At 37.7% G+C, this 15011-nt stretch overlaps 1 protein-coding gene across 2 annotated transcripts in view; it reads left to right on the forward strand.

Annotated features, from left to right (window-relative positions):
• The window catches only part of PTPRA (protein tyrosine phosphatase receptor type A), a 115869-nt gene that overhangs the window by 26856 nt on the left and 74002 nt on the right, over window positions 1-15011 (forward strand). For both annotated transcript variants that reach the window (XM_031434094.2, XM_031434092.2), the window contains exon 2: window positions 6786-6865. In XM_031434094.2, the coding sequence (XP_031289954.1) occupies window positions 6839-6865 (27 nt within the window). In that variant the 5' untranslated portion in view covers window positions 6786-6838. The remainder of the gene's footprint in view (window positions 1-6785; window positions 6866-15011) is intronic.

A 15011-nucleotide genomic window follows, 5' to 3' on the forward strand; every position in this document is an offset into this window, starting at 1 on the left:
CAGTTTGTTATGCCTCTGGCAGTTTTCTCTGCTTTCTTCAGAACTTAGCTAAGCTTTTCAAAGGATGTAAGCATTTATCCAATGTTTTTAGATTTTTGTAGTTGGGAAGTTTTAGCAGATTTTCTAGACTGCTATATTAGAAGATAAAAAAGATAAGTCTGTGTGCTTTAAAAATTGAGTTTTAATATTCAGAAATATTGGGTGTCAGCCAGAGTATGAATTACCTTTTACATATTCATTTATTTCCAATTTTAAATGGTAGCTTCCTCTTTGAAAAAAGAGATTAAGAGCCTGATTTTCCTGTCTGTTTCCTGACGAAGCAAAAAGGCAGAAACTTGGTGAATAGCAAGACCAGTGGTTGCTATAGTAATCTTGGGACTTCCTGGCAATGGCTCTGTTAACAGTGGGAAATGGAACCATGGCAGTGTTCTCTAATTTGCTACAAGATTTTGCTTCTCATCTTTAGAGTAAGAAGTCCTGCTCTATCATGGAATTGGCTCTTCCAGTTTATTTTATTCATTGTTAGACAGTGATTAGAAAGCCTCACTGGCTGTGTACATTGCGCTATACTTAGCAGTTTTGTAATTATATGACAGTTATGATGCATTTCAAACAGGGGCTTTGAGACTTTCCATCTAGGTCCTTCTGGAGGAAGCCCTTTTCCTCCAGTGGCTATTGACATACCTTGGTTATATAGACCCTATTCAACTAGTGGGTGAGAACATAAATTTTGGAATCAGATATACCTGGGTTTGAGTCTCAATCTTGTCACCTACAGATGTTTGGTAGGTTATTTAATTGTTCTATGCCTCAGTTTCTTCATCTGCAAAATGAAGCATCTATTTTCTGTGCTTGTTTTGAAGATATGTTAAGTAATGTACACTGTACACTTTGATACAGTGCCTGACACATACTAAGCATTAATAAATGGTTATTATTCTGATCCTGGTTAAGCTGCTGCTTTTAGATGTGTCTGGTTATTTCTTTAAAAAAATGTTTTTTAGCATGCCTGGTTTATCCTTCTTTATATGATAACTTTCAAGATTTGATTATAGTTGAAGGTGCCACTTAGAAAGGAGAGGTGTGTAGAAGACATAAAGGTTGCTCATAGACCCAGCCCAAGTGGTAGTCAGCCACTGTAGCGGCATCTTCAAGGTTTGATCAAATTGGTTGTTTCAAAGACCCATACAGCATTTCATGTCCTTGAAAAGCAGAAAAAGCACCAGAAAACAGGAATTAAGCAGTTACTGAAGCATTGACCAGTAAGGATCACTATTATTTATTCTTAATAATGAATATGCTACATGTTTGCCTGAGCCTTTATTTAATGCGTTTTAAAATTTGCTGTGTTTTCCTTTTCCCTTTAAACCTTACTGTTAAGTTCAAGAATAAGCTGAACTAAAAAGAAACTGTCTTAGAATAAAGAAAGATTCAAGTTAGTAGGATACACCATTTACTCTCATGGTGGTGGAATTTTCTCTGTGTCTTGAACTAGGGGAAAGACTTAAAGGAAAAAAGAGCTCTTTTATAGATTGCTTGCAGGATTCTAGGAGGGACTCTGCTTGGCCCTGTGGATATTGTTAAGACATGTTTCTTAACCTTCAAGGATCTTACTGTCAGTTGAGGGAGGCCATATATAGTTACAATAGTTTGTGACAAGTACTTTACTGGAGGTAATGATTGACTCTTGTGACTAAGGGAGAGGAAGGAATTGGGACGACTAGGGTCCCTGGCTTGGGTGAGGGGGCAGACTGGAGTTGGCAGACTGACCTACTGACAGGTTTTGCACAGTCCACAAACTAAGAATTGTTTTTACATCTTTAAATGGTTGAAAGAAAGTCAAATCAAAAGAAGAATGATATTTTATCATAGTGGAAATTATATAAAATTCAACTTTGTGTTCATAAATAAAGTTTTATTGGACTCAGCTTTAAACTTTACCTGTTGTCTGTTGTGGCTCTTGTGCTGCAACAGCAGAGCTGAGTAATTGTGACAGAGGCGTGAGGACCTGCAAAGCCAAATGTTCACTAGCTGGTTCTTTACAGAGAGTTTGCTGATTCCTGGGGTAGATAGTGATTTTTATGCACTGAGTTAAGCAATTAAGGAGGAACAGATAAAAGAAAAGATAACGTATTTCTATGAGGGTTGGTTATTTGAATCAGTGTTACTTGTGAGCTACACAGGCCTAGAAGTAAAGGGCATATGTAGATCTGGGGCTCTGGAAATAATTTGAGGTTGGAGATAGAGGAAGGAAAGGTGAGATCCAGAAAGCCTGATAGAGGAGTGATTCTCAGTCCTGGCTGCACATTGGAATCACCTTAGGTACTTAATTTAAAACAACCCGAAAAACCCAAACACACATTGCCAGGGACACTTTCCACCCACACCCTCTGAAATTATGATGTCCTTGAGCTGGGGCAGTGGCAGGGGAGGAGGGCTAAGGAGCTTCCCAGCCTTTTCTAAAGTGGAGCCAGCTTTGGGAACTGCTGGTGTTGGTGAGGATGGAACCAACATTTGAGGGGCAGTTCTAGATCGATTGAGAGGAAATGCTGATCAAGCGATGATGGGAGTTGTGGCAGTGGTCAGATTCGCAGTTTGGTGGAATCAGTAAGGACTGAAGTCTCCTTTGGAGATCACCACTGACTCTGTCAAGAGCAGTTCCTGTGGAGACCGAGTGAGCGTGTGTATCAGAGGGTTTGTGGTTGGGGAGGAGAGACACTGAGTGTACATTGAGAAGATTGGCAAGGAAGGAAAGGGGAGAAAGTGATAGCTGGGATGGGGAGACATTGGAGATTAAGAGGGGTTCTTTAAGATGATAAAGGCTGTGTCTATTCATGTGCTGAGGGGGTCGGCACTCAGAAAGGAAACTGCCTGGAATGGCGGTATCAGATGCCACCATTCAGTTTTCATAGAAAGAGCTAGATTTTGAATAGTTCTTGGAATAACCTTGTTATTTTATCTGTTTTGGAAACGTATGTTTAATGTGCTTCCTGCATTTGGACACTGCTAGTATAGCTGGAAAGAGAAGTGGACATAGGCACTGAGACACAAGGCCAGGAACTGTTCTTTGCCCATCCTGTCTAGGGCACTGATCTCATCTGTGAGAAAAGGATGGTGACCTGAACAGGCTTCATTGTCTCTTCTAAAGGTCTTTAAACGAGTACAAATTTTAATTAAACAATAAGGAAGACTGTGAAATGTCTGTAAAAAGCATATGAAATGTCTGTGAAGCCCACTGCCTGACCTTTTAGTTCCTTAGTACCTGGGCATGTGTGTTTATGAAGAACCCCAGCAGTTTGTTTATGACTCACTCCTCCGTAAATTTGGGTACATTGTGTACAAAATATACCAACTTATCTTACCATTAGAGTATTTCCTCAGAAGCAGAATTTAGTATAGTTTTCTTTTAATTTTTTTTATTATGTACAAGTCATAGAAGGAATACTTAGATAGTACAGAGGTCCCACCATTAACATTTTGGTTTATTCATTGGGAGTCTTATTTTTTTCCCAGTTTTTTTTTTCCCTCCATCAATGTAAATAGTACACTTAATACATGTGCTAGTTGGGTTCTCCAGGAATCAGATTGAGACAGAGTAGGAGGGCAGAGGGCTTACTGGGGAGTAATGCCTATGAAGAAAAAGAGAAAGAAGTAGGCTGGACATGAGAAGCCACCAGACTGCAGCACACACCTGACAGAGTCTCCGCCGGACCAGACAGCCTCATAGAGGAGCATCTTACTGGTTGGAAAGGGCTAGACCATTGTTCCGCCACATTGCCCAGTCATTGGCAGGGGAGGGGGCAGTCCCAAGGAAAGGATGCCCTCTGTTTGAAAGCTGAGGTGGATTGTAAAGGGGTTAACAGCAGGAAGCTGTCAGCTAACCACACTAGTTGCAAGTAGGCAGCAAGTCCCTTGTTGAAGAGGGATCTGAGCAGTACATCTTTGTGTCTGCCAGGACATAAAATGTTCCATACGGCTCACATCTATTAGGATGGCTACTATCAAACAAACAACAAACCAGAAAACAAATGTTGATGAAGATGTGGGGAAATTAAAACCCTGTGCACTGTGGGTGGGAATGTAAAGTGGTCCAGCAGCTGTGGAAAACAGTGTGCAGGTTTTTCAAAAAATTAAGCATAGAATTACCATATGATCCAGCAGTTCTGTTTCTGGTATATGCCCAAAAGAATTGAAAGCAAGACCTTGAAGAGTTATTTGTACACCAGTGCTCATAGCAGCATTATTCACGATAGCTAAAACGTGGAAACAACCCAAGTGTCCATCAACAGATGATGAATAAGCAAAAGTGCAATAAACCAGTAACAAATACTGTATGAGTCCATTTATATGAGGTACTTAGAGTAATCAAAACCATGGAGACAGAGGGAATAGTGGTTGCCAGGGGCTTTGAGGGAGGGGAGTATGGGGAATTATTGTTTAATGGGTATAGAGTTTCAGTTTTACAAGATGAAAAGAATTTTGGAGATAGATGGTAATGTTGGCTGCATAACAATGCGAATGTAACTAATACCACTGAACTGTGCATTTGAAAATAGTTAAGGTGTTGGGAGGAGGGTATAGCTCACTGGTAGGGTGTGTGATTAGCATGCATGAGGTCCTGGGTTCAGTCCCTGGTACCTCCATTAAAAATAAATAAATAAACCTAATTCCCCTCACAGGAAAAAAAAAAAAAAAAAAAAGCAACCCAACCAAACAGAAACGGTTTAAGGTGGTAACCTTTATGTTATGCATATTTTAACACAATTTTTAAAAAGTGAAAAATGCTTCCCACAAAAATTTAATCAGTCGATCTGAGAAAGAGATGGGAAATTTTGTTTGTGCCAAATTTGAAGATTACAACCTGGGAAGAGCATCTCAGAAAGCTCTGATAACTGTTTCGCGGTTAGAAATCAAAGCATAGTTTTATCAGTTTTTTGAGATAGAGTGCTCTGCATTAAATGATATATTTTTGACAGTTTGCAAAATCCAGATCTAAGTGGATCATCCTGGTGGGTCATGTGACCCCTACAAGCTCAAGAAAGAATGTTATCTTTTAAGGAGTCTTGGTGCTGGAGGAATGTTGCTCTTGATGGTTGAGCAGGTATTCCTGCCGATGGGCGAGGTTTGGTTGACGCATAATGCAGATACACAGTGCACGGTGGGGTGCGAGAAGGTCAAAGGGCAGAGAAGACTTTTTTATGTTTAAATTTTTCTTATCTTGCCGTAAAATAAGAATTTTATTTCACACCACTTTTCCTTTATTTCCTTTATTTAACCTAAGTGGGTTATTTTGTGATCTTCATAAACTTTTTAAGATGGATACATAATATTCTAACAAGTGCTTACTTAGTTTATATATCCATTCCCTAGGTTTCTGAATTTTCTATATTAATAAAAGTACAGCAATGAATACCTTTCTATGAAGTTATTTACTGTATTTAGGATTGTTTTCTTTGAATAGACGTGCAGAAGTAAAGTAGATTGAAGAGTATAAACATTCTTAAGGCTCTTCATGTTGAAAGCTCTTTCACAGTGTCAGTGCAAGGTATAAGCAGCCGGTACTGTCTGATCCTCAACAGCTTTGGAACTTGTTTCTTTTTTTTTTTTTTTTTTAATTGATGTATACTCAGTTACAATATGTTGATTTTTGGTGTATAGCATAATGTCCCAGTCATGCATATATATACATATATTCGTTTTCATACTCTTTTTGATTAAAGGTTATTACAAGATATTGAATATAGTTCCCTGTGCTATAGAGAAGAAATTTGTTTAGCTATTTTTATATATAGTGGTTAACATTTGCAAATCTCAAACTCCCAAATTTATCCCTTCCCACCCCCTTTCCCTGGATCTTGTTTTCTTAATCTTGGCTAATTTGTAGCTGAAAAATGGTCTCTCTTTGTTTCTGACCTACAGTCCTGTATGGTCTGTGGAGGGCTGTGAATTGAGGGATTTGGTTAACTCAGTACTCTGTCCAAAGGTCCAAAGGGGAAGAGAAGATAATAATAAGAATGAGGACTCCAGAATCAGATTGACCAGGTTCAAATCCTGGCCCTGCTGCTTACCACCTTGTGGCCTTAGGCAAATCTCTGTGCATTAGTTTATTCATCTGAATAATAAGGATAATGGTAGCATCTGCCTTATAGGGCTATTTTGAGGGTTAAATGAGGTAGAACACATGAAAACAGAGTGATGTCTGGGCCATTGCATATGCTTAAATGTTAGGTATTATTTCAATATAAATTTGATTATTTTAATATCTTAAGATTTAGAATAGGAGAGAACATTAAATTCAGACTCTAGTCTTTTTCCAAGAGAGAAAACTGAGGCTTAAAGAGGTTAATAATTTTGACCTGGGTCACATAAGCTTATAGGTTGCAGAGCTTGGACCCGAAGGTGGGTCTTTGACCAATGCAGGGATTTTCAGCCTTTGGGGATAATTCTTTGTTATGGAATGGCTGTCCTGTGATTTGTTAGATAATCAGAACTGTCTTCAGACATTGCCAGATGTCCCCTGAGGGGACCTAGTGGTTCATAAGCCACCCTACAGTAGAACAGTCCAGGTTTTGGGATTAGGGAGGAAGGACGTGAATGCAGTTCTTGTGAGGTCTTCAGTGATCTGAATAGTTAATTCACTATTTAAGATGGAGCTTTGTCCTGTGGCTCCTGGAATGTTCATCATATTCTATGAGACATCTTGTTAGCGTGTACTCCTCTCCCCAGAGCAACCGGTGGTATTCAAATAGGGCTGTTTTATCTTTCTAAATTTTTTTCCCCTTTAGTTGCAGGTGGCACGACTGAAAAAAAGGTATTTATGGAATTCCAATGAGTGGTGATGGATGATGCAGTTCAAATAACTAAGGTAAGAGATATAAAACCAGAGCTGCAAGGAGATTTTGTCACCCAAGTTAGTGTCCTCATAAAATATAGCTGAAAGCAGATTCTCTCCCACTCCATTTATTTCCAAGCTATAGGAGTATAAATAATATTTTTGTAATTAAAAATGTTATAATTATCATCCTTTAAGACAATGATTCTCAACCTGGTCATGAATCAGAATCACTTAAAGACCTTTAAGAAGTGAAAGACCAAAATCTGTGCCCTGCTGTCCTGCCCTTGTTGAGTTAGTTTCTGTGAGTAGAGCACAGGTGAGTCTGATGTGGATCCTTGTTGAGGAACTAACGCACTGAGTCAAAGAATACAATGCTCGGTCTATGTAGCATTAAATAACAACTTGTGTTATAAAGGAAAAACAGGTCTTCGTTATTCAGCTTTCCCATTGCTCTAAGTTTTGAGTGGCAGTGTAAACGAGGACTACAGCTTTGGAAAACTGTTGGGTAATTTCTGCAATGGTAAACAAACATACATGTATCCAGTAACCCAGAAATTCCACTCCAAGGTATTGAGAAGTGAAAACATGTCTACATAAAACTTGCCTGTGAATATTCACTTGTAGCTTTACTAATTATGGCAAAAAAAAAAAGGGTGGATGGGGAGTAATCAAATGTCTAAAAACAGGTGAAAAGATAAATTATGATATAGTCATACACTGGGATTTCTACTCAGCAATAAAAAGGAATGAACAACTACACAACAACATGGATGAATCCTGCAGATTTGAGTGAAGGAAGCCAGACCCAAAAAAGTAGTTTTGTGTTTAGTTGCCAGAAGATATGATGATAGAAGTCAGTCTAGTGGTTCCTCTGGCAGGAGGTGGGGAAAGGAGGAGGTATGAGAGAACAGCATCAAAAAGATTTTACATGTTAATGTTTTCATATACATATTTTTTCTTTATTTCTTGTGGCAAAATACACAAAACAAAAAGTTTACCATTTTAATCAGTTTTAAGTGTACAATTCATTGACATTAAGTAAGTATACTTGGAGGGTATAGCTCAGTGGTAGAGTGTGCGCCTAACATGCACAAGGTCCTGGGTTCAATCCCCTGTACTGACATTAAAAATAAACCTAATTACCTCCTCCCACAAGAATGAATGAATGAATGAATGAATGAATGAATAAAGTAAGTACATTTACATTGTTGTGTAGCCATCACCACCAACTATCTCTCAACTGAAATTCTGTTCCCATTAGACACTAACTCCCCATTTCCGTCTCCCCTGAGTTCCAAGGGCTAAACTAAAAATTTTTAAGTTTTAAAATGGGGCACGAGAGGAAGGTCATATCCCAGATTTCAGGCGAGTCCCTGAGATGTGCCCCACCAGGTGAGGGCTCTTGGCTTCCTCAAGAGCAAGCCATGGTAGCATAAAAGCAAGTTTATTTAGGGAGATAACACGCTCCATAGACAGAGTATGGGCTATCTCAGAAGGCGAGAGGCCTCGAGATGTGGGGGTGGTTAGTTTTTAAGGACTAGGTAATTTCATATGCTAACAAGTGGGAGGATTAGTCCAGCTATTTTGGGAAAGGGGTGGGAATTACCAGGAATTGGGCCACCGCCCACTTTTTGGCCTTTTATGATCAGCGTAAGAACATTCCTGTGGGTGTGTCATTTAGCATGCTAATACATTACAATGAGTTTATAATAAGGAGGCTCAAGTTCTCCTGGAAGCAGACCTTTTCACCATTTTGGGCCTAGTAGGTTCGAACCAGTTTTTGTGGTGTCCTCAATGGCTGTGTTATTCTTTTTACTTTCAGTCATCAAACAATTTTAAAACCTCAAGCAGAGAATTGTTTAATTAGTGCATATGTATTTATGCATATATATATATATATATGTATGTATGTGTGTATATATATATATATATATATGCAGTACATGTATAACATGTACCTGTGTGTGCACACCCCCTTTCTACTAGCTTTATTCTTGGCATTTGAGATTTCTTTGTTATCGTTTGCTACCTAGCTGAAGAAATTGCTTTAGCCATTCTTTTAGAGCTATTTTGCTGACACATCATTTCCTTCATTTGCCAGTGTCTTTATTTCAACTTCATTCCTGAAGGATATTTTTACTCTGTGTAGTATTTTGGCTTGATTCTTTCTTTTAGCATTTGAAAAATATTGTACACTTCTTGTGGCTTCCATGGTCCCTGATGAAAAATATGCTGTCTTTCAAATTGTTTTTCTCTTACAAGTAGTGCATTGTTTTTCTCTAGCTGTTTTCAGGACTTTGTCTTTAGTTTTCAGCACTTTGAAGGTTTAATATCCTTAACTAAATTTGGAGAGTTTTCAGCCATTATTTTTCAAATAATTTTTCATCTCCGAGTTCTTTTTCCTCTCATTTTTTTTGAGGACTTTGGTGGAACAAATGTTAGATCTTTATTATTTTCCCGTAAGACTTTGAGGCTCTGTTCATTTCTTTTTAATCTCCTTCCTCTCAGTGGTACAGATTGGACATTTTCTGTTGATTTGTTTTTAAGTTCAGTGATTGTTTCTTCTGTCATTTCCATTCTGCTATTGAGCCCATGCAGTGTTTTTTGTTTTTTGTTTTTCAGTTTTAGTTACTATATTTTTTAAGTTCTAAAATTTCCACTTAATACTCTTTATATCTTCTGTTTACTGAGTATTTACAATTTCTTTTTGGAGGATTTTGAGGATATCTGCTTTAAAATCATTTCCAAATAATTTAAAATCTGTATTATCTTGGTGTTGGCATCTGTTGATTGCCTTTTCTTCATTCAAGTTGAAATTTTCATGGTTTCTAGTATGACAAGTAATTTTGGATCACATCCTAGACATTTTGATTTTTCTGGTTCTTATTTACATCTTTTTATTTAACAGGCAGTCAACCTGTTTGGGTTTAGAACATACCCTGGCCAACTTTTGTTGCCTGTGGTTCAAAAGTCAGTTTAGTTTTCAAAGTCTTGCTATGCTATTCTGGTCTGCCCTACTTGTGAACTATGAAAAGACCAACTTGAAACCTGGGCGTTATTTCAGAACAGTATTTAGTACTGAAACGTTTTGCTGTGTTTCTGATCACTCCTACACATGGGTCACTGAGAGGTATGTCTAGGATTTTGTATCGATATTTATGGAGGAATCAGTTATCTGGCTTCCTCTTTATCATAATCTTTCCCTCATTCTCTAGTTGAGCTGGGATTGGAGCTCCACCTTGTTGTTCCAGGGTGGAAATGGAAGACAGGGCTCCACCCACATTCTCTGAAGCTGCAGCCTGGTGGGGGCGGGGGAGGTGCTGCCTCATTAATACAGGGCCGGGTTGGGAAACAGTTCCTGGTGGGAGAAGGAGGGGTGCCACTTTTTTGTTGTTTGCTTGGAATAGGACAGATATCGTCAAAATACTTCCATCTTGCTGTGCCACCCTTTTCCTGGTCCTGTATCTAGAGAAAGCAGTCTTTTCTTGGCACTTTTTAATTTGTGCTCATTGGTATTTTCAGGTTATGAGCCTCTCCAGAGCTCAGGGCAGAACATGTTAGAAGTCAAACCAAACCAAACCAAACCAAAAATAGGAAACTTCCTGCTGGATCAGTCCTTGTGTCCCATGGTCCCTAACCAATCTACCTTCTTTTTTCTTCTTTTTAGAATGTTCTGTCGATTGCTTCATGAATTTTGTCTGGGGTTTTTTTTGTTGTTGTTGTAATTAGTGGGAGAAATAGGGTGAAATAGGCTTATTTCATCTTGTCCTGAACTGAGAAGTCCCTGTTTCACTTTTATATTATAAACATTAGTTTATGTACACTAGGCTTTCCCCTATGTACTTTTTTTCCTTAAGTACACAGTCTTGCATCTGCAAATAAGTTTTGGGGGGTTTCCCCAATAATTACATCTCATTTTGTTTTTTTACCCCATTAACTAGAACTTCTAGAAGAGAGGTCAGCAAACTGGCCCATCTTTTATATTCAGCCCACTGCTTGTTGTTTTTGTTTTTGGTTTTTTTTCTGTATGACATACAGATTCAAAGTGGGCTTTACATTTTTAAGTGGTTGGAAAAAAACTCAAAAGAATAATAATACGTGAATATTATATGAAATTTAAATTTCAATGTTCATAAAGTTTCTTTGGAGTACCGCTGGGCTCATTTATGTACATATTGTCAATGGCTGCTTTTATGGTGCAACAGCAAAGTTGAGTAGTTGCAACAGAGACTGTGTGCCAGCCCCTGTTGTAGAACATTACCAGATCATTGTAGTGGCAGTCAACATGCTTTTCTTACCCTGGTTTAATGATTTCAGTGTTTCGCTTTTCAATATGTCATTGGCTATTATTTGAGATAATTTTCTCAGCTGAAAGATTCTTTTGTTTCTAGTTTCTAAGGATTTTTGAGAAGTTGCCCTCACAAGTGTGATTCTTTTCCTTCATTCTCTGACTCATTGAATGGTACAAGCTAGGTAAATCAGAAACGAGTAGCATTTGACACCTTTCCCTCAGCTCAGGAGCAAATTCTTTATCAAATTCTGTGCAGTTTACCTCCTAAATATCTCCCTACTCGTAACACTTTTATATCTCTGCCAGTAACCTAGCCTCCTAACTGATATACCCACATCCTGACCTCTGTGCTCTATACCTATCCAGAGTGTTCATTCCAAAATGCCTGCCAGGTAAATCACCCTCTAGTAGAAGCAGAAGTCATGCGTCTATTCTTCAGAGGCTTCTTAATGCTCTTAGGTCAAAGAAAAATCTGCCTTACGTGGTCCTGACCTGCATACATCTCCAGCCTTCTCTGGTGCCATGCTCTCCCTTACTCTTTGTTCTCTAGACACAATGGCTTCTTTTAGGCCTTGCACCATTTCTGAGACCATTGGCTAGAATAGAGTTCCACAGCCTCCTTGCCTGCTTAACTCCTATTCATCTTTGATATTCCAGTTCAGGAGTCAGAAGTCCTCAGGGAGCTTTACCAAGCTCCCTGACTAGGTTAGATTTTCTTATGGGCTCTTAGAGTCCTGTAATTCTCTTCTCACATTTATCTGTTAGGTGAGTTGTTTAATGTCAGCTTTTTTGCTGCTAGACTGTAAGGTTCATGAGGGCAGGTATTCAGTTAGGTTTTGCTTACTGTTTCGTTTTTAGTATCAGGACTAGAACCTAGCACAAAATGAGTGTTCAATAAATATTTTTGTCTAATGAGTGCATTTTTTAAAAATCAAGAGTTTTACAAGCAGCTTTTCTGGCAATCATCAGGGTAATCATGTGGCATTTTATAGTTTGAATTATTTTTGTGGGGATTTTTATTACTGTGTTTCCTGATAGTAGACTGTTGTTTAATTTCTGAAGTAAGCCTTCCTCAGTCATGTAGTATAATTATAACATATCCTGCATTTTCTTGGTTAGAATTTTAAGATTTTTTTGCAGTTACTTTGTGTGCGTGTATGTGCGTGCGCACGCACGTGCTTTGTCAGATATTGATATCAGAGTTATCCTAGTATTTTCATGGTTTATTTTATTCTGTTCTTTTATTGTCAACTTTCCTATATCTTTATGTTTTAAATGTTTCTTGCAAACAGCACGTAATTGGGTTTTATGTTATTAGGTTATATAATTTCATATTTTAATTGGAGCTTTTAATTAATTTAATGTGATTAATATATTTGAATTTAAATTTGCCATCCTTGCTTTCCATTTGACACATCTGTTCTGGGTTCCTTTTTCTCTCCTCTCTTGCTTTTTGGATTAATTGGCTTTTTTATTACTATTACAGTTTTTTCCCCTCTTATCTTTGAAGTTATAGACTCTATCTATAATTTCTAGAGTGGTTACTCTAGAGATTATAACAAGTAATCTAGGCTATTAAATTAATATTAATAGTATGTTAGTACATTGGTTCTTAAACAATACAAAGATTTTGGAACATTTTAAATTTCTTTAATCTACCCCCCATATATATCTATTTTTGTTATGTATTTTAATCATATATGTTTTAAACCTCAGAAGACATTATTGTTTTTTATGATTGGTGTACATTTAGATCCACCCACATAGTACCATTTTCATTTTTCTTCACTCTTTCTGAATCTTTCGAGGATTATTTTCCTTCTGCTTGAAGAACATCCTTTAGTAATTTCTTACAATAGTTTTGCCAGTGTTGAATTTTGTTCACTATTTTTGGTCAGAAAATTTTTAAATTTCACCTCAAGATTCTTAAAAGATATTTTTACTGGGTATAGAATTCTAGATTGGCAGTTATTTTTGCCCTTTGAAGATATTCTTTCCATTGTCTTTTGGCTTCTGTCTGTAGTAGTCAGGCTTCTACAGAGAAACAGAACCAGTAGGATATGTGTGCATGTATATATAAAAAGATTTACTTTAAGGAATTAGCTTACCCAGTTATGGCAGCTTGGTAAGTTCAAAATCTGCTGAGGGGTTTGGGCAACAGGCTGGAGATTCAAGAAAGTTGAAGTTTGAAGATAGTCTGCTGAAAAATTCCCTCTGGTTCCAGGGAAATGAGCCTTTTCTTCTGTTCAGGCCTTCAGCTGGGTAGATATAGCTCTCTCACATTATGACAGACTTTACTCAAAGTCCACCAGTTTAAATGTAAATCTCATCCCAAAATACCTGCATGGAAACATCAGACTAATGTTTGACCAAGTATCGAGGGACCATGGTCCAGCCAGTTGACACATAAAATTAACCTTACAAGTCTATCCCTTGTCAACTTGGTACTCACATGCACTTCTTAAGCCATATTTAATCTCCAAATAAAGACAGTAGCAAGGCTGTGCTTCCACCACCATGTGATACATCTATCCTGCATACAGTCAAAAACTTAGCACCCCTTTTCTCAGAAGAAGATACAAATCTTTGGATGGTGTTAACTTTTCTCCTTGATATCTTGTAACTTAAATATTGAGATATAAAGTTAACAATATGTAAATACTATGATCAGCTGTTTACTCTTAATTTTTTTTGAAGAAAATATTTCTATATCTATTTTCTGTTGCTGCAAAGCCAAAGATCTCCAAACTTAGTAGTTTAAAGCAACAACCATCTACAAATAGTCCTCGACTTATAATGGTTTGACTTATGATTTTTCAATTTTATGATGGTGTGAAAGTGATATAAATTCAATACAAACCATTCTAATTTTGATTTTTTTTTTTCCTCTGGACTAGCAATATATGGTACAATACTTTCTTGTTATGCTGGACAGCAGCAACGAGCCATAGCTCCCATGTCGGCCACATAATCACAAGGATAAACAACATATACACTTAGAACCATTCTGTTCCCATTAAACCATTCTTGTTTTTCACTTTCAGTATAGAGTTCAATAAATTACAGGAGATACTGAGCAGTTTATTACAAAATAAAATGTTGCTCAACTGTTGGCTAATGTAAGCACTCTAAGCATGTTTAAGATAGTCTAGGCTATTGTGTTTGGTAGGTTAGATTACTAAATGCATTTTGGGCTTAGGCTTTTTTCAACTTAAAATAAGTTTATCTGGACATAACCCCACCAAAAGTCAAGTAAGATCTGTAATTCGTTTTCAGTGCTGTGAATCAGAGCCTGTGCTGGGTTTGCTGTTTGGTTCCTCTGTGGTCTTGACTGGAATTATTCCTACAGCTGTAGTCAGCTGGTGGTTATTCTGGAGTTGAGATTGTCTCAAGCACATGTCTGGCTGTTGGTGTTAACTTCTGCTGGAGCTCTCTATGTAAAGAGGTCAGCCAGGGCTTCTTCACATTATGGCAGCAGGGTTCCCAGAGAGCCAAATGGAAGCTGCAAAGTCTTTTAAGGCCTCAACTTCAAAGTTATGCCATCCCTCCCACTGCATTTTATTGACTCAAGCAAGTCATAAGCCCAGCTCAAATTGAAGAGGTGGGGAAATAAATGTTATCTTTTGGTAGGAGGAGTACCGAAGTCTCATTATAAAAGGTGTACACCCAGGAACTGGAGGGATGTTTGTAGCCACCTTTGCAGTCTGCCACAGTATCTCTTTTTTTTTCTTCTGAATACTTAAATTTTTTAAAGAAAGAAAATTCTTTTATTTTCAGAAGTATTACTTTGTTGTATTTAGACACAGACTTCATTTTATTTATCTGCTTGGGGTTCCTAAAATTTCTTAAGTCTGTGGCTTGATGTCTTTTGTCAGTTTTGGAGAA

Source organism: Camelus dromedarius, chromosome 18 (genome assembly GCF_036321535.1).
Source record: "Camelus dromedarius isolate mCamDro1 chromosome 18, mCamDro1.pat, whole genome shotgun sequence".
In the NCBI taxonomy this organism is placed as follows: Eukaryota; Metazoa; Chordata; class Mammalia; order Artiodactyla; family Camelidae; genus Camelus; species Camelus dromedarius.